At 51.7% G+C, this 18,729-nt stretch overlaps 1 protein-coding gene across 1 annotated transcript in view; it reads left to right on the top strand.

Moving 5' to 3' along the window:
* Ncmap (non-compact myelin associated protein) overlaps positions 1–18,035 on the top strand; it is a 26,847-nt gene extending 8,812 nt beyond the window's left edge. The window contains exons 2-5 of the mRNA XM_055611144.1: positions 7,318–7,500; positions 10,354–10,436; positions 14,488–14,572; positions 15,086–18,035. Of these exons, the coding sequence (XP_055467119.1) occupies positions 10,361–10,436; positions 14,488–14,572; positions 15,086–15,227 (303 nt within the window). The 5' untranslated portion in view covers positions 7,318–7,500; positions 10,354–10,360 and the 3' untranslated portion in view covers positions 15,228–18,035. The remainder of the gene's footprint in view (positions 1–7,317; positions 7,501–10,353; positions 10,437–14,487; positions 14,573–15,085) is intronic.
* The last annotated feature ends 694 nt before the right edge of the window (positions 18,036–18,729 follow it).

The following is an 18,729-nucleotide window of genomic DNA, read 5'->3' as shown; positions in this document are numbered from 1 at the left end:
TCTTTCTTTCTTTCTTTCTTTCTTTCTTTCTTTCTTTCTTTCTTTCTTAGTCTTGTACATATTTTGAAACTGAATAGCTTGGCATCCCTCCCCCTTCTTTTTCTCCCCTTACCTCAGCGCCCAAGCTGGCTTTTCTCTTTCAGCTGTGTGTGCGTGTGTGCGTTGAGGGTGGGGTGGACACAGCGTGCACATATGGAGGTCAGAGGACAGCTGCGGGTGTTGGACCTCAGGCGCCGTCCACCATTTGTGTCTCTAATGGCCCTGAAACCTCACTACATCGGCAAACACTCAATTCCAGCTGGCCTAGGTGCTTCCAGGGATCTACCTGCCCCCAGTCCCCCACCCCTGAAATTATGTACATACATGCCCCGCCACACCTTTTTCCTGGGTCCTCGTGCTTTTGAGGCAAGTGCTTGACTAAGTGCCCCCTCCCCCTCCCCTCCCCCTCCCCGCCTCCCCTCCTCCCCTCAAGGTCTGATACTGTCTTGATTGGAATGCAAGCAGGGAAGTATGCAGAGACCTTCCAACAGGTTGGGGTCCGTGAGTCTGTCCACTGTGGCTTTCTGCCAGCCGGGAGCTTTTTGTTCTTATTTCATTTTACTCAAACAACAAGCCCATGCTGTCTCAGCTGCTGTCCTGCTGCCTTGATAAAACATGCCAATAAGAAGCGACTTTAGGGAGAAAGGGCTTCTCTTGGCTCACGGTCCAAGGGCACACAGTTCATCACTGTGTGGGAGAGTGGCAGGGTGCTAAGGAGGCTGGTCACGTTGCATCCACAGTCAGGAAGCAGAAAGTGACAAATGCTGGTGCTCGGCTCCCCTCTCCCAGTCCAGGCGATCCCTTCCCCCTCCTGAAGGTCCAACCCTCCCCAGCCCCAGTCTCCATTCCCACAGCCAGGTTGCTCTTCCTCCCTCCGCCTTACCAAATACCCATAGAGGGCTGGAGAGATGGCTCAGAGGTTAAGAGCACTGGCTGCTCTTCCAAAGGTCCTGAGTTCAATGCCCAGCAACCACATGGTGGCTCACAGCCATCTAAAATGAGATCTGGTGCCCTCTTCTGGCCTGCAGGCAGACTGCTGTATAAATAATAAAATAAAATAAAACACCAAAAAAATCCCCGTGAGGTAAATTGAAGCCTACTGAGTCAGCAGAAGAGCTGGGTATGGTCTGAAAGAGGAGTTAAGGCCCTGAGGTAAACTGCCTCTGCCTCTGCTCTCTGAGCTTCTCCCTCATAGCTACCCTGAATGGTCAGAGTTCACTCCACAGCTCTGCAGCTCTATGGTTAAAGGCAAACAAATGTGGCTCTGGGCCTCTCGGTAAGGAAATGAAGTCCGGTGAACCTGTTTAGCAACAAGCCCCTCCTGGCCAAGGTCCCCTGACACTTGGGGCCACACAGTTCCCAGAAACATGCAGTGACAGGACCCCTCTCTGCTCAGCACCTTGGCACCACCAAGCCTCTCCTGTGCCCGGTGCACTTGCCCAAGAGTGTCATGCGTGCGAGCGCGCGCTCAAGCACACACACACACAAACCACCCCCAGCATGCTAAGGAGACAGTGTGGGCAAATTGGAAAGGGTCCAGTCCTGCTGTGATGCCTTCAATCAGGATAAGTTACTCAGCCTCTCTGAACCTAAGTTTTCTTGGGTGTGAACTGGAAAAGGGTGTGTGTGTGGCGGGGTTGCAGACAGATGGGACCTAGAGAATCTAGAACCCACGTGAGGGCCATCAGGCACTACAGGGAGGCCCACAATATTTTGAAGGTCCTCCCGGAAGATTATAACTACTTTAAAATCAGAGGTGGGAAGCCGGGCAGGGGTGGTACACACCTTTGATCCGATCCCAGCACACAGGAGACAGAGGCAGGCAGATCTTCGAGGCCAGCCTGGTCTACCGAGTGAGATCCAGGACAGTCAAGGCTACACAGAGAAACCCTATCTTGAGAAACAGTGAAGTAAAATCAAATCCAATCAGGGGTGGGGAATGGCCAGTTAGGGTAGGGGCCTCTTACCTACAAATCCCAGCCCTTAGGAGGTGGGAGGATTGTGAATTTCAGGCCCACCTGGCCTATGAGGTAAGACTTTGTCTCAAAAAGGAAAAAATAAAATATAATTGGGAACACTTTTTAATGTGGAAGAAAATATGTCCTCCATATTAGAAGATAAAAAGTCCTTAGAGGTGTGGTGAGTAACAGTGACGGTCGACCCTGGGGACATAGAATCACTCTTGGCCTGTCTGTGAGGACAGACACCCCTAGATTAGGATAATTAGAGTGAGAAGGCCCCTCCTAAATGCGACCAGCACTCCCGGGGGCCCGGGATAACAGGAAAATGCCATCTGGGTGCCGCCAGCAGCAACCACCATCCAAACAACTCCTGCTCGGGTTTCCTTCCTCACTCTAGACACAACGTGGCCAGCCACGCTGTCTGCCATGCCACCGTCCCATCCCCACCATGACTGTTGAACCCTCAAACTGAGAGCCGGGCAAACCCTTTCTTCAGTTGACTTTATCAAGAATTTTGTCACAGCAACAGGACAAGGAGCTAAAAAGTACTGTCTTTGTTGAGATGTGATCTCCTTGTAGCCCAGGCTGACCCCAAACCTGCTGGGTAGCCCAGGGTGACCTTGAACTGCCCCTTCTCCCCCTCCTGGGTCTGGGATTCCAGCCGTGCCCCATCCTGACCATTTTAGGCTGTGCGGGGATCAAATCTGCAGCCTTGTATATGCTAAGCAAACACTAAGTCAACTGAGTGGCATCCCCCTGCAGGCAGCACTTAGCTCTGAGTCTCCCTGAGTCCAAACTTTGTCATCTTTACTCTACCCCACTGGGTATTCACAAATCCGCTTTATTTGGTGGAGTCTTCTCAGCCTGAGGTCAAGACAATCACCCCCTTTTACAGCTGCGGAAACCAGGGCCAGAAGAGAAAAGCGCTCTGTGCTCACAGTCTCTGGTCTCGCCAGTGAGAGAGGACAGAAGCAGTCCCTGGCCCCTTGACCAAGGCTGGCTGTGTCCTGAGCATTTCCTGCCTTCCGCTGCCTTTCAGCCTTCTACCCTCACTGTGACCCTACACGAATGATGCTCCGCCTTTCTTCCCTCCCCTTTCCTTACCCAAGCCTCACAGAGGTATCTGCACAGCCTTCCCGTTCCCGAGAGGGTGCGGAGAGAAGGAGGTGGCTTGTAGGTTTACACGAGGCTTCGGGTCCCCGGACAAATGCCCCTCTGTATCATGAAGCCTATTGTGACTGGCATCCATCCAGCGCTCACCGCGGGCAGCTTCAGAGGCTGGGATTGGTCTCCCGCCTGTCCTCTCTGCCAGGTCCTGCCTGGGGCAGGAAACAGGGGGTGTGCTGTTTCTGGAATGGAGGGTGTGGGAGGCAAGCCAGCTTCGGGAGGGCGAGGGGCCACGTCCTGAGCCACTCTCAGGAAGCCCAGAGTCTTAAGGTAGCAGGCACCTGAGAGGAAGAAGGAGTCCCGGCTGGCCATTCCACAGGAGAATGTCTGCACTCTAGACAGAACAAGTGATTTTGGCACAGTCCCACAGCAAGTGAGCAGCGAAGGTAAGATCTAAATCCAGGACTCCTCCCTCTCGGGCCAACACTCCAACTATCACGATCTTCGTCGTGGTCCCCTGAACAGGCACAGCCACAAGACCACAGATGAGGACGAGTGGCCTGCCTAGCTAAAAGAGCTCTGGGTACCCACTACAGCAGCACTTCTGAACCTTCCTAATCCCGAGACCCTTTAATTCAGTTCCTCATGTTGTGGTGACCCCCAGCCACAAAATTATTTTGCTTCTACTTCATGACTGAAATTTTGCTGCTGTTACGAATTGTAATGTAAATACAGGACCCATAGGTTGAGAACCACCCCTCTAGAGAGCTTTTCTCGGGGTAAGCCGTTCAGAGCAGGCGCTTTGAGCCTGCCACGCCTTCAAGAATGGCAGAAGGAGAGGCAGGAGCTCAAATCCAGATCTTGTCATGCACAACGCACAGATCTGTAACCCCAGCACTGGGGAAGCTGGGGGAGGGTGGGGTCGAGTTGAGAGCCAGCCTAGGTAACATAGTAAGACCAGGCTGGATTCAAACTTGTAGCAATTCTGCTCCAGCCTCTAGAATAACTGGGATTATTATAGCGCTTTGTCACGTCCATCAGGCCTTATTCCTTAAACAAAAACAGGCTGGAGAGATGGCTCAGTGGTTAAGGTCGGTGTTGGGATTAAAACCGCCCCGGCCACTGGTAGCTCTTCTCAGAGGACCCAGGTTTGCTAACGGCCTCTTCATGGTGGCTCCCACCGTCCGTAACTTCAATCCCAGGAGATCCGACACCCTCTTCTCCCCTCTGTGGGCACCAGGTAGGATGTGATGCAAAAACTTACAGTCAAAACTCTCACGCACGTAAGATAAATAAATCTAAAAAACGACTGGGAGCGCCAGAGAGATGGCTCAGTCAGCAAAGTGCTTGCCACACCAGCATGGGGACCTGAGTGTGACCCTCAACACCCACAAAAAAAGCCGTCGGGGGCATGACGGGCATGATTATAATCCCAGAGCTGGAGAGGCACAGACAGGGCCCGCTGGCCAGCCAGTCTAGCCTACTCAGTGAACTTCAGGCCAGCAAGTGATCCTGCCCCGTAAAACAGGTGGATGGCACCTGAGGAATGACACCCGAGGCTCTGCCTCCACATGCACACCAATACATATGTGACTGCAGGGGGTGGGGGAGGAGGCTTTTGTTGTTGTTGTTTTCTGAGATAGGGTTTCTCTGTGTAGCCCTGGTTGTCCTGGACTTGCTTTGTAGACCAGGCTGGTGGACTCACAGAGATCTGCCTGCCTCTGCCTCCCTGAGTGCTGGGATTAAAGGCGTGCGCCACTGCACCCTGGCTGGAAACATTATTACGTACAAATATGACATATGGGTGCCCGAGTGCATGTGAGTGCATGTGAGAGGCAGGCAGACAGACAGACAGAATAACTTTTGGAGTCAGTTCTCTCATTCCACCTGGGTCCCAGGGATGGTCCTCAGGCTTGCACTCCAAGCTCTTCCACCTGCCGAGGCATCCCCCTTGCACCTTGCTTTCAGTGAGTGACTAGAAATGACGCTGAGCCCTCTGGGCTCTGCGGGAACAGTACTGTCGCTGCAGCCGGGTGCAAAGAAAAAGGGGGCGGTGGACAGGCCAGGATGTCACTTGCGGATCACCAGCTAATTGTTTCATACTGTGCTGCCTCTCTGCTCCCTGTCGCCGTATCCTGCTCTGCGCTTGCTTCCTCTCTGTGTGTGCCCTGAGGCTCTCTTGGTCCTCAGTTTCCCTGTGTGCGAAGGAGAAGGCTGTGGACTCCACAGCGCTCGACTAGCAGCTGCCTCCTAGAGGTCTCACAGAGGATGGGGGCGGGGCTACCACACCCAGCTGCATTTCCCGTCCAGTCTATCTAATCCGCACCACAAGACCAGGGAAAACCTCTGTTGAAACAGGTCCAAAAAGCAACCCGGGTAAAACGCTGGGTGAGGAGGCCCAGGTGGTGATGACAGAATTGAGGCTCGTGTCTGAGACTTAGCAAGTGGTGAAAGTAGCATGAAGGTACATGCCTTTAATCCCAGCACTCGGGAGGAAGAGGCAGGCAGATCTCTGTGAATTTGAGGCCAGCCTGGGCTACATAAAAAGTTGGAGGACAGCCACGGATTCACAGTCTGTGTTTCGAAAAAGAAAAAGCCGTTATAAACATTTCAGGCTCCCTCTAGCCCACCTTAAGGATTACTGAAACGGAGGCTATTTAACCCAGAGAAGAAAACTTTCAGAGACTATTGAATTGCTATTTTCCAAGGAAAAAAAAAAACCTGTAAGAGTCTGCAGTCCAGTTACCAACCCACAGCTAACTGCTATCGCCCCCTACTGGACATAGGTAGAATATCCACTCGGATATCCACTGGCCTGGTGGGGAATCCTCGTGGTTTGAGCTTAAGCTTTCACACGGAGCAGAGCTCTTGAACCTGACAAGGATGTTGTGTGGGAAAGGTGGCAGGAGGGAATAGTGCCGGTGTGTGGAAGCGACAAGGTGCCCTCATGAGGGCCAGGTGTCTGTAGACTGAATCAGTCCCAGGACTTTGAAGGGTCGGGACTTTCTTTAATTTCATGTAAGTTTTTTGTTACTTATTTTGTGTGTAGGCACTGTGATGAAGGTGTAGGGGTTAGGGGACAACATGTAGAAGTCGCCTCTCCTCATGCATCCCGTGGGATTGAACTCCGGCCACCAGGCTTGGCGGCAATCACCTTTGCTGAACCAATTCCCCAGCTCCTGTTTCTGTTGTAGCCCAGGCTGCGCTCAGCCGGTGGTGACCTTCCGTCTTCCAGGTGTGCACACAGTTTACGCAGCGCTGAGGGCTGAGCCTAAGGCAGGTTCACACGCGTCAGACAGGGGCTCTGTCTCACCGTGGAAGATGACTGGCCTTCATGGCTTACTGTAAGCCTGGGCTGCAGTCGATTAACTGCGAGTTTGTCTGCTGGGGATTTGCTTTTCTTGTCTTATCCAGGGAGGAATTGAGGAAAGAGGTGGGGTGGGTGTCATATTGAGGTGCTGAGGGGAGCGTTTATCCTCCTGGTAACTGCTCTTACACTCAACCCCAGAAGTCAGAGAGGAATGAGTCAGTGGGGAAAGGGTCATGACCCTCCCCTCCACCACTTCCCAGGCTCTCACAGGGGACTGTTCACCAACCCACCCGGGGCGACAGTCCCTCATGGAGTCTGCAAAAGTGAGTAAAGCTAGGCTGAAGGTAAATTCAGAGTGTGGCAAAGGGCGGCGTACAGCAGGAGCTGGGGTCAAAGGCCACGACAGGCTCTGGCTCCGTGGGCTCCTTAGCCCTCTCTGGTTTCAGTCAGTCTCAGCACTGATGCAGGCCATCTCTTCTCTTTTCTTTGAAGCAATCTAAGGAGTTGGGATAGGGGTTATGAAGACAGGCTGTTCCGTCCCAGTCCCCAGCCGTCAGCCTAGCGTGGCTTTTGCTAATAGTTCCGTTGGGTGTACACTCCTTTCCAGAATGGAGATGGGAATGGAGATGGGATGGGATGGGATGGGACGGAACAGGATCCTGGCTGCAAAGCACTAGAGCCATCCATGCTCGTTACTGTGGTTGTGAAATTAGCCGCAGTCTGTGAAAACCAGCATTGTCCTTGCTAGAGTATCCCTGGCTCGGCCACACACAGCGCTCAGGCCCCCGTCTCGGGTCTGACTCGGTTAACTGCAGTTGCTGGGGCCCCCACACATGAAAACATCCACATCCTTGGCCATCAGTGTTCACCGCCCTCCTCCCACCTTCTCTGATGTGGCAGGAACAGAGATGCCATTGAGAGCCCTCGCTGCCGGGATGAGGCGAGATCGGCTCTGGGATTGCTCACTGTTCTCCTGAAAGAGGAGTGACTGGCCCGAGGGCACCTGGAGCCCAGCACCCCAGAGGGGAACCCAGACCAGCCTAGGAGGAGCCTGTGTCCTGTGTCCTTGGGAGCTGCTTACCGGTCAGTGTGTGTGTGCTTGTGTGTGTGTGTGTGTGTGTGTTTATATGTGTGCCTATCTATGTGTGTGTATGTTGGGAATTTTGTGACTGGATGTGAGTGGGTATGGACGAGGGTGTATGTATGTGTATATGTGTGTGTGTGTACCTTTGTGTGTGTGCAAACACGTGGGTGTGAGGGTGGGAGTGGGTATATGCATGTATGTGTGTGTGCGAGTGTCCCTGTGTTGTCGCAGTGACGGCTCAGGCCCCTGACAGGCGTATCTCAGGGAGGTGAGGAGGATGCAGGCTGTGCAGTTGGTGAGTTCACACTGCTGACCCACAGCTTTCAGGGTAACTGAGCCCAAGAGTGAACTCCGGAGTGTGGAACCTCAGGTCCTGACGGGAAGCCCATGGAAAGGGAGAGCCTGTTTTCTGTGGCGCCTTGCGTTGGGACCAGGCAGAAGGTTTAGGCAAATGCAGCGGAGTGCCTCTGCCTGGCTATGACGGAAAAGGCAGGGCCCCTCCTCAAGGATAGAGCGGGGAGACTTCATTCTGAAGTCTCACCCTTATCCTGGGCTAGCTTCAACTCCATTTGTAGCTGAGGTTAACCTTGAAATCCTGAGCCTCCTGTGTGCATCTCTCTGGTGCTGGGATTATGAGCATTACCACTACAGCCAGGTCATTGAACTTTTGTTTTTGCTTTTCGAGACAGGATTTCTCTGTGTAACAGAGCCCTGGCTGTCCTGAAACTCCCTCTGCAGACCAGGCTGGCCTTGAACTCCCAGAGATCTTCCTGCCTCTGCTTTCCTAGTGCTGGGATTAAAGGCGTGGGTCACCACTGCCCAGTGGTCACTGAACTCTCAGTAGCACTTTCTAGACTTGAGATATCACTCAGTTGGCAGAGTGCTTGCCTAGCCAGCGTGAAGCCCTCTGTTCAGTCCTCGGTACCGGGTGTGGGGGCACACACCTACGGTCCCTGTGCTGGAGACATGGAGGCAGGAGGGTCAGTTCATACTCATCTTTAGCTACATAGTGAGTTCGAGGCCAACCTGGAGTACAAACGACACTGTCTCAAAAAACAGAAAATACCGTTTACACTTTGCCCCTACCCTCAGCTCCCTTAAGGCAGGGCCCTTAGTTCTGTAGACAAACTGGGAGGAGCTCTGTCCCTTACCACGGTCTTCCCACTGACAAAGGGGAGACAGTGCTCTATCTGGGGGAGGTGGACAGAGTTGAGAAACCAGACACAGCTGACGGGGAGCGTGCAAAGCCAAGCACAGACACTGGCCGTGCTCTCTGACCCGTGAGGGGAAGGGTGGCTGCCGTGAGGCTGTGTCCTTCCTGCTTGGGAGAATGTGGCCCACAGCAGCCCGTCTAAGGCAACAGGTGACCAGAAGCCGAGGACAGAAGACTGCTATGCAAGGGAGGTCAGCTGAGCCCTGCAGGTTTCCTGGAGGGGAACCTGAGCCCTGGGAGGTCCTGCAGATAGCAAGAACCAGAGTGGCAGGCAGGACCCTGGACTTGCAGTGGAGGCAAAGCCTGTTCTACACATAAACACAGCCAGGCCACCAAGAACCTTCTTATGGCCGTAGCTGACAGGCCATAAGATGGCCTCCCTCAGGTCTCAGGGAGATGCTTGCCCGTTTCCGTTGGAGCTGGGAGACTGGAGGGAGGAGCTCTTGGAGAGGCTTACAGTAGAGCGGTGGTCCTCAAGCCGTGGGTGTCGAGTATCAGGCACCCTGCATAGTGGATGTTTACATTAAGAATCATAGCAGTAGCGAAATTACAGTATGGAGCAACAAGAATAATTTTACGGTTCGGGGTCACCACAACACAAGGAACTGAACTAAGGGCTCACTCACAGCGTTGGGAAGGTTGAGCTCACTGCTCTAAAGAGTAGGGGGCTGAAGCCTGAGGCATCCAGCACAGAGACGTGAGAAAATGGCAGGTTCCTTGTCTCCACAAGATGTATATGTACATGCAAAGGTAACTGTAAATGTACACATATATGTATGAGAGCCTAGGGCTTCATGCATACTCAAAACCCGCTCTACTACTGAGCTAGATCTCTGAGCTCTGACATAGTGATGTGAAATCTTGTTTATTTCCCTTCTTTTCCTGACCCCTGTAGTTCAAAGCACTCATTTATAATACCAGCCTGCTGTGTCTAAGGACACAGGCGTTTCCTCCTGGTGGCGAGGCACACTGATGGCACCCCTCCCGACCCACCCTGACCTTACTGTTGACCTTGGAGGAGTGAAGTGAATTCAACCTGCTTTGAAAAATCAAGCTGTGGGGATGGCTAAGAGTGCTGGCTGCTCTTCCAGAGGACCTGGGTTCTATTCCCAGAATCCACATGGCGGCTCACAGCCCTCTGTAACTCTAGTTCCAGGTCTGATGCCTTCATCTGCCCTCCACCTGAACCAGGCACACAAATGGTGCCCATATATACACGCAGGCAAATGTACTCTTATCAAAATAAGTAAATAAATAAAAACAAATCTAAATAAATAAAAAATATTTTTTTTAAAAGAAAAACCAAGTTCCAAGTTCCTTCCTGAGTGTGGAGTTCAAGGTCATCCTCAGCTATTCTTGGAGTTAGGGGCCTATCTGAGCTATAGGGGACCCCGTCCTCGGAAGGGAGAGAAGAGATGGAGGGAAGGACGGAGAAAGCAGGAGGAAAGGAAGGAGGGAAGCTCTTTACAACTCTGGGATACTATTTTCACACACGTGGTTTTTAGGAATGGGCCGCATCTTCACTTGCTGCCGAAAGGAACTGTGTGATTGAGAATTCACAAAGGGTAAACGAGGCATCGTACAGACATGCTGAGACTAGCCCTGGTTTTAAGCGAGCTGTCTCCTTTGCTCTCAGCAGGATCGAGATGACCACGGCCACCACCTTGGGGGATGCAGTTTTCTCACTCAACATGACCAGAGGAGAAGACTTCCTGTATAAGAGTAAGGTGGACTTGGGGGAAGGTCGCCAGGGCCGGTTTGGGGCCATCTTCCTGGTCCCATCACTTGCCAAACTCATGCGCGATGTCTTGCCCTGGGCCTCCGTTTCCTCACCTGAAAGATGGGGAATGGCAGTGAAGATCCCACGGGAGGTTGTGGTGAGGGCTGAATGAGCCACGGCAAGGGCCACGTTCCCGACAAGCGAGCAGTGAGCACGCCAGTGCTGCCGCAAGCGCTGTGACGACGGACTGCTGCCCCCGCCTCCCGTCTCCAGCAAATCCCGGCGTCCAGGGAGTGATGGAAGTTTGAATCTCTTTTGAGATAATGAAATGGGGTCGTCTCCTTGAAAACTACTTGCTAAGTGTGGTGGTGCACACCTTTAATTCCAATACTGAGGCAGAGGCAGGAGGATCTCTGTGAGTTCAAAGGCCAGCCAGGGCTACAGAGAGAGACCCTGCCTTAAAACAACAACAGCTGCTCACATACTTTTTTTTTTTTTTTTTTTTTTTTTTTGAGACAGGGTTTCCCTGGGTAGCCCTGGCTGTCCTGGACTCACTTTGTAGACCAGGCTGGCCTTGAACTCACGGAGATCTGTTTCTGCCTCCCAGAGTGCTGGGGTTACAGGTGTGTGCCATCGCACCTGGCTCCTGCCCACCTCTTAACGGGTAAATGAGTGATGGTGGGACTGGGTTAGTCCTGGGAAATGTTTACCAAGGACCTGGGAGAAGAAAAGCTGAGCACAGCTCTTCAGAAAATCAGTCCACTGGGCCGAGTATGTAGCTTAGTTGGTAGAGGGCCTGCCTAGCAGGCATGAAGGCCTGGGCTTGATTCCCAGCACTGGATAAAACAGGTGTGTTGGTATACACACATGAACCCAGCACTGGGGATGTGGAAACAGGAAGATCGGGAGCTCAGAGCTATTCTCAGCTTAAGTTCGAGGCCAACCTGAGTGACACAAGACCCAAGACCCTGTGTGTTAGTTTGCTTCTCCTTTGCTGTAATGAACACCATGCCTAAAAACAGCTTACGGCTTACAGTCTGTCATCAGGGGGATCCAAGGCAGGAAGATGGAGGCGGACACTGAAGCAGAGGCCGTGGAGGAATGCTGCTTACTGGCTTGCTCCCATGGCGTGCTCGGCCGGGTTTCTGACACAGGCCAGGACCTCCCATATCAATCATTAATCATGAGAATGGCCTGCAGACACGGGCCCACAGGCCCATCTGATGGCGGTAACTCCTCAACTGAGTTACCACTGGATACCTTTTCACAAAGCGCACACACTGTGTCTCCAGCACCCGTCTCGGGAAATAAGAGATCACACGATACCCTGATTAGTCATGCCCGGCTTTGGATTCTGTGTGAGTGGAAAGACAGCCAGATGTATTCTTCAGTATCTGGCTTCTTTTTATATGTGTGAGCGTTTGGCTACACATAAGTGCACTGTGTGGGAGGTGCCTGTGGAAGCCGGAAGAGGGCATCAGAAACTCAGGGGTAGGGTTACAGACAGTATGGGGTACCGGGAATGGAACCCGGGTGCTCAGCAAGAGCAGCCAGGGCTCTTAACCACTGAGCCGTCTCTCAGGGGGCCCGTGTCAGGCTCCTTTGGCTGAACCTTGTGTTTGCAGGCACGTGTGCTAGCTAGTGTTTCGTGGCGTGTTTTTCCACTCTCCATATTTAGGTGGCCTTAAGTGTTCCCGTGTCATTCATAGTGTTCAGAAATCATCACGGAAAACATTTCAAAGGACTATATGGACTCGCCTGCCACGCCTTATTAAACCACTCAGCGCACCAGTAATTTTGTAAGCAGACGTTTTCCTTCAGACAGCCTTTCAGCACTGAGGATCGGTTATTCCCTAAATATGACAGTCCCTCTGATGTGACAGACGGGCTTAAAGCACAGATGTATTTGTAGTTCCCGGCGTTTTCAAAACTCAGACAAGAATGGTGTTCTCAGCCTGAAAATAGGAGTCTGCCGTTGAGAGTGTACCGAAATTAAGTCCGGGGAGCTACAAGACTTGCGTACTACTAGCCTTGTTTGTAAGAGCGAAAGATTGAAAACATAAACAATCTCAACAGGGACTTGGGGGACAAATCATGATGTAGCCCAGCACAGGATAATGTGCAGCCATGGAAACCATAAGGAGAGCATGTAAAAGCATGGAGAGAAGATGACTGTGGTAACACCGTAAGATAGCATGGAATTGTCACGGCTGGTTTTAAAAAAACATTGGTGTGTGTGTGTGCTCGCTCTCCTGTGTTAGTGAAGTACGCTAGATCCTCGGAACTGGAGTTACAGGTGGTTGTACCTCAAACCAAAACTGGGTCCTTTGCAAGAGGAGTGTGCGCTCTTAGCTGCTGAGCCATCTCTCCAGCCAGCTTCCTTTGTTTTGCTCTGTTTTGAGACAGGCGTGTGTAGCTTAGACTGGCCTTGAACTTCCTGTGTAGTTGAAGGTGACCTTGAACACCTGATCCTCCTGCCTCCACCTCGAGCGCTGGAATTACAGGTGTGCACTACCACTCTGGATATTTGGGTGTCATTTTAACAATTGCCTATTTTTCCATATGTAGGATTATTTCCTTAGGATAGCTCTTTCAGACAGAGAGCTGATGTTTTAAAGGATTTCCTTGTTCTTATTGTCTGTGTGGGGGTGTTTTGCCTGCACCGTGAGCGTGCAGTGCCCAAGAGTGCCAGAAGAGGGCATCAGGCCCTACAGGTACCAGAGTTACCCAAGGTTGTAAACCACTGTGTTGGTTCTGGGAACCGAACTTGGGTCCTGTGTAAGAGCAGCCAGTGCTCTCAACTGCTGAGCCATCTCTCTCTCTCTTTCTCCAGCCCACTTTGCAGACCTGGCTGGCCTCGTACTCACAGAGATCCGCCTGCCTCTGCCTCCCCAGTGCTGGGATTACAGGCGTGTACCACTAAAATCTGAACAGACTCTAAGGTGCACAGACAGGCTGCACGATGAATAAACAGGTGTAGATGGCCAGTGACTCATCCTCTCCCCTGCTTTGCTTATTTTTGTATTTTCAAAGTCATCTGGAAAATCACATCAGTTGCATCTTATCAAGAAGAGGGGAGGGAGTCGTGTTGTTCTTTTCTGCAGAAGTACAGAGCCATGCTGGGTCTGAGAAGAGAGCTCGGGCAGGCAGCATGCCACATCCTAGGTCTTTAGAGAAAAGGAGAGATCTGGCCATCACTGGCTACCTAACAAGTTCAAGGCCGCCCTGGGCTACATGAGACTCAAGTTTCTTAGTGCTGTGACCGAATGCCTGAAAAAAAATCAACTTAAAGAAGAAAAGGTGTGTGGGCTCAGTCTCTACCCTGGTGGCGTGCCTCCGCTACTGCGGGCCTGAGCTCAGAGAGGGCATGGTGAGCTACCCACTCATGATTGCCAGGAAGCAAGGAAGGTAGAGGGAAACGCGACACAATGACCTTCAGGGGCCCCCAGTGCCCACCTTCTCCCGTCAGGCCCCTCCCCCATACACTTTCTGTCACCTTTCAAACTGTAAATCCAATGGCTAAATCTACTGATTAGATTGGGGTCCCGGTGGTCAGTAATTCAGTCCACCAGCTGGAGACCAAATCATTGATATGTGAGATTTAGGGGGGAACATTTTTATATCCAAACCATGCGTGACAAGTACTCGCCGGGGGCCCTCCCACTCTTCATGTCAGCTCGCGTCTTCACCCATCTCTGCTCTCTTATTCTGTATTTTAATTCATTTACTTTTTTGTCATGTGTATATGATGTGTGTGTGTGTGCATTTTGCTTTGCTCGTGTGTGTCCATGCTGGCATGAGTGTGCCATGACAGGTACACGGAGGTCAGAGGACACCCTGAGTCCTGCCCTCCTAGCTTACTCTCGACAGACTCTCTTTGTTGTTTTCCCCCCACACACACCGGCGTACACCAGGTTGGGGGGGCTGCAGGCTGCCGGGGACCCTCCTGTCTCTGCCCTCCCCCTCACCCGGAGGAGCCCTGGGGCCACGATGCTGCCGACTCCTGTGGTTCCTGGGGACTTCTACCCACTTTCAGTTCCCTCTTCTCTGCAGGTTCTGGAGCCATCGTGGCTGCCATCGTGGTGGTTGTCATCGTCATCGTCACCTTGGTCCTGATCCTGCTGAAGATGTACAACAGGTACAGGAGGCTCAGAACTGCCCCCCCCATCTTCCGTGTTCCGGTGTAGAGGGCTAGCTCACCTGCCCAGGGTGAACTCATTATTGTTAGCTATTGAATGTGATGGTCTATAAAATCTAAAAAATGCGTTTTGCTAGTTTGAGACGGGATCTCTTTATGTAGCCCAGACTGGCCTCGAAATCCTGCCTTGAAAGTCCTGGGATTGTAGATACCTTAAGTCAATTCTCTTCCCAGTGACATAAGACGTTCTTAAGTATCCCTAGCAAACTACTTAGCGTGCGCAATCACGCTGCAGACCTCGGCCAGCTTCACTAGTCTTCAACGCAGCCACCGCTCCCACTCTGTTCCTCGTCAGGGACAGACTGACGTTCAGCAGTTTCATTTAAACAGAACATTCTGAATTGAGCCAGGCTGATGTGGAAGGTCCCTCCCAGTCACGACAGCAGCAGCTGAGCAATGTGACTTCATAACGAGCCATCCTCACAGGCCCCACTCCTCGCCGTCTCGTTACAGGAGAATGAGGTCTAGGCGGGAGCTGGAGCCCAAGAGCCCAAAGCCACCTGCCCCTCCTGCCCTGGACCCAAACAGCAATGGCAGCCAGCAGCCTGCCGCTGTGACCTTCAATCCTGCTGACGTCCAAGTGGAGACTCGGTGACTGTGCCCTGGTGCCAACTCTGCCTCTGCAAAGAGCTTTTGTGACCTGAAAGCACACTCTTTTGGCAGCTTCACTGAGTTCTTTCTGGTTGGGTAAACTGAGGCACACCGTTCCCACAGCCCCTGCAGCTTGAAGCCATCCTTAACTATGCCCTTCGCTGGCCACCCCAGCTGTGTCCATGCCCCTGCTGTCACTCTGCCGAGGAGCTGTGGATGTCCTTTTGTCACCCGATGGGAAGCACTATGCTGAGGATATGGTGCAAGCCCGGTCCTCGACTTACAAATGCTGAAGCTGGACAGACAGACGCCTGAGTCTTCTGGTCAGGGGTCAGGGAGTGCTAATGACAGTGCCACCCAGGGAGCCACTGGGGGCACGTCCGCAGCTTTCTCACCCCCGTAGTCAGGTGCAGAGGAACTAACTTGGACTAACTAACCACGAAACTAACTCCGTAAGGTCTAACCTGCTCCAGTACTAGATGGCCTCCAGCCAGCTCATGATGGCCAGTCCACAAGCCGCCTCCCCCCAACAAAGAGTACAAGAGACTGAACTTGGTGGCACATGCCTGTCATTCCAGCACCCAGTAGAGGCAGGAACGTTGTGATTGCAAGGCCAGCTTTGGCAGCATACGAAGTTGTTTCTTTTAAAAATCAAGACAAAATAGAATAAACAGTATTCTCAAAAAAAAAAAAAAAATCTATTTTGTTAGCAGTTAGAATAAAGAGGTGCCCCGAAGATCAGAGGCTAGCTCTCAGATGAGGAGCAGAGGCTAGCTCTAGGATGAAGAGCAGGGGCTAGCTCTAGGATGAGGAGCAGAGGCTAGGATGTTACTTGCCCATGAACCTGGGCTGTGTGGGCTGCTCAGGACCCTTCCTGCTGGCCCAGGTGGACTACTCTGGCTCCTCATTTTCTGGCTCCCTTTTATTTGGACGCTAAGCTTCCCTGACTCACCTCTGGGGACAAGTACTTTGAGACTCATTAGATCCCGTATTTCCTGTATCCTTCCTAGTCACCTTGCAGAGACAAAGTCAAAACACACGACTCTCTATGACCTGGGCCAGAAGACAATCTACTAATAGGGACAAACGTGTCAGAACTAAAAGTTACGTCCAAGTTCTGTTTCCTGACCCTGAAAATGTGGTTCGGGGGCTTGTGAGACGGCTCAGGAAGTAATGTGGCCAAGCATGACAACCGAAGTTCAATCATTAGGTCCCACATGGTGGAAGGAGAGAACAACTCTCATCTCTATGTACAAACAAATTAAACATAATTAAAAGTTAAAAAAAAAAAAAAAGCTGCCTGGGGGCCTAGGGAACTGACTCAGTGGCAAAGAGTGCGTGCTGCAGAAGCTTAAGGACCTAAGTTCAAAGCCCCAAGCCCCACCTGAAGAGCTGTGCGTGGTGAGGTTCTCCTGCAGCCCAGCACTCCGAGGAGGCAGACGCAGGGCGCTGTGGCTTGCTGACTGACCCTGCAGCTTCAGCGTCGGTGAGAAAGTCTGAGGTCCTCATCTGGCCTCCGGTGTGCTCACGCAGGAGATATGCCACAATACACGCACGCACGCACGCACACTTTTGTTGTTAAGACAGGTTCTTACTATGTAGCCCTGACTGGCCTAGAGCTCTGTATGTAATCAGGCTGGCCTCGAATCCCACTTATAATCCCAGCACTTGGAGATAGTTAGATTTATATATAGGAGGATCAAGAGTTTATGGTCATCCTTGGTTACAGAGAAAACTCAGGCTCACTCTGGGCTACTCTAAACCCTCTCTCAAACAAACATGAAACTTTCTTTGAGCAGCTGTGGAAAAGTACTAGGAAGTTCTCATCCTCAGCCATCTACCCCTGTGTATCTAAATACCCATCATGCTATGCTCCAGCCACAGTCTTTACTTATCCTAAGTTATGTCCTAAGTTATCTCATAGGATTTCACTCTCTTTGTGGGTCTGCAAGCTCATCTTTCTCTCCACTCTCAGATGAGAATTTCCAACTCACAAAGGGTAAGAACCTACTGGGAATCCCAGGACTGGTGTGGTAGAGACAGGGCTCTGAGTAGGTCAGCTTTGGCATGACCCTTCCTCCCATTCTCTCCCTCCCCCAAAGATAACAGCTTCTTGGGAGTAGATGCAGAGAGAGCAGCCTGTCCTGTGTGAGGGACTGGGATCTCACTTCCCAGCTGAAGGGTCGGAGCACTTTGGTGGGTTCCTGTTGGCGCTAATGAACATTGCCAAGAGAGCACTCTCTAGCCCCCTCCCTGCCTTGGCTCCCAGTGCCCTGCTTCACCTGCTTCCTGTAAGGCCCTAGGCAAGCCCCAGTAGATAATGTTTTCCTGAACATTTTCTGCTTTAAAAACAAAACAAAAACAAGCAAACAATCCCTTGTGCTGCTGGAGACATGGCTCCTCAAGGCCCTTCCCTCCATCCCCAGCACTGGGGGAAAAATCAGCCGGAACGTTGCAGCCTTAAAACTACCCCCTTTGCCCACAGGAAGGTCTTCTACTGCTAATTAGTGCTTGGGAACGAAGGAGGGAAGAGGGGGACCGAAGAGTGAGGGTGGGATCCAGTGCCTTGTCTTCATTGTTCTGCTTTTCAATAACGAAGATAACCCAGTTAGGCTCCCTTGGTGGCTCTGTGCACGTTGAGCGGGCTCCTTGGTACAGGGAGACAGGGCCCCCAGTTTCAGCAGGGGGTTGTGCAGCCCCTTCTGCTCCCCATTCCCACAGGTCCCTCTCTCACCCGGGCAGGCTCTCTTTCCAGCGGCCACGGAATCAAGGGAAGATATTAAATGCATATGTTTTAAAATAAAAAGGTTTAAATAGAGTGTGTGTCGTTCATTTCGGTGACATGTACTGTTAGAAAATGCCTTTTCTGCTAGGTGCTGGGGGCATATGACTTTAATCTCAGCAGAGGCGGGCAGATTCCCGTGGGTTCGAGAACTATGGGTGGAGAGAAACCCTGTCTCAAAAACCAAAACCAAATGCCTTCTCAAAACTCTCCCTTTCAAGCTGGGGGTGGCGTCTCGTGCTTATGGTCCCAGAATTAAGAGTCTGACACAAGAAGATTACCACAAGTTCGAGGCCAGCCTGGGCTACAGAGTGATCTACCTCTAGACCTTTCTATGAGCTGAACGTTTGTGGGGCTGGAGAGATGGTTCAGCAGTTAAGAGCACTGGCTGCTCTTCCAGAGGACCCAGGTTCAATTCCCAGCACCCACATGGCAGCTCAGAACTGCCTGTAATTCCTGTTCCTGGGATCCAACACTCGAACACTGGCAAAACAGCAGTGAACATAAAATAAAAATAAATAAATAAACTTTAAAAAAATATATACAAGACTGTGTCAATGACAACAAATAATAACAAAGTTAAATTACATAATTTTCATTTCTCTGTACTTTTCATAGCACAGGCTGTTTTGAGAATCTCGAACATCTAGTCACTGGATGTGTGTGCGACGCACCTTCATTGAGGCTTTGATTTGTAGTCCCGGATAACCGATGGGGCGTTCCC

This window comes from Psammomys obesus, unplaced genomic scaffold (assembly GCF_907164565.1).
Source record: "Psammomys obesus unplaced genomic scaffold, mPsaObe1.curated_primary_1811, whole genome shotgun sequence".
In the NCBI taxonomy this organism is placed as follows: Eukaryota; Metazoa; Chordata; class Mammalia; order Rodentia; family Muridae; genus Psammomys; species Psammomys obesus.
This window is presented reverse-complemented; position numbering and strand designations above follow the sequence as displayed.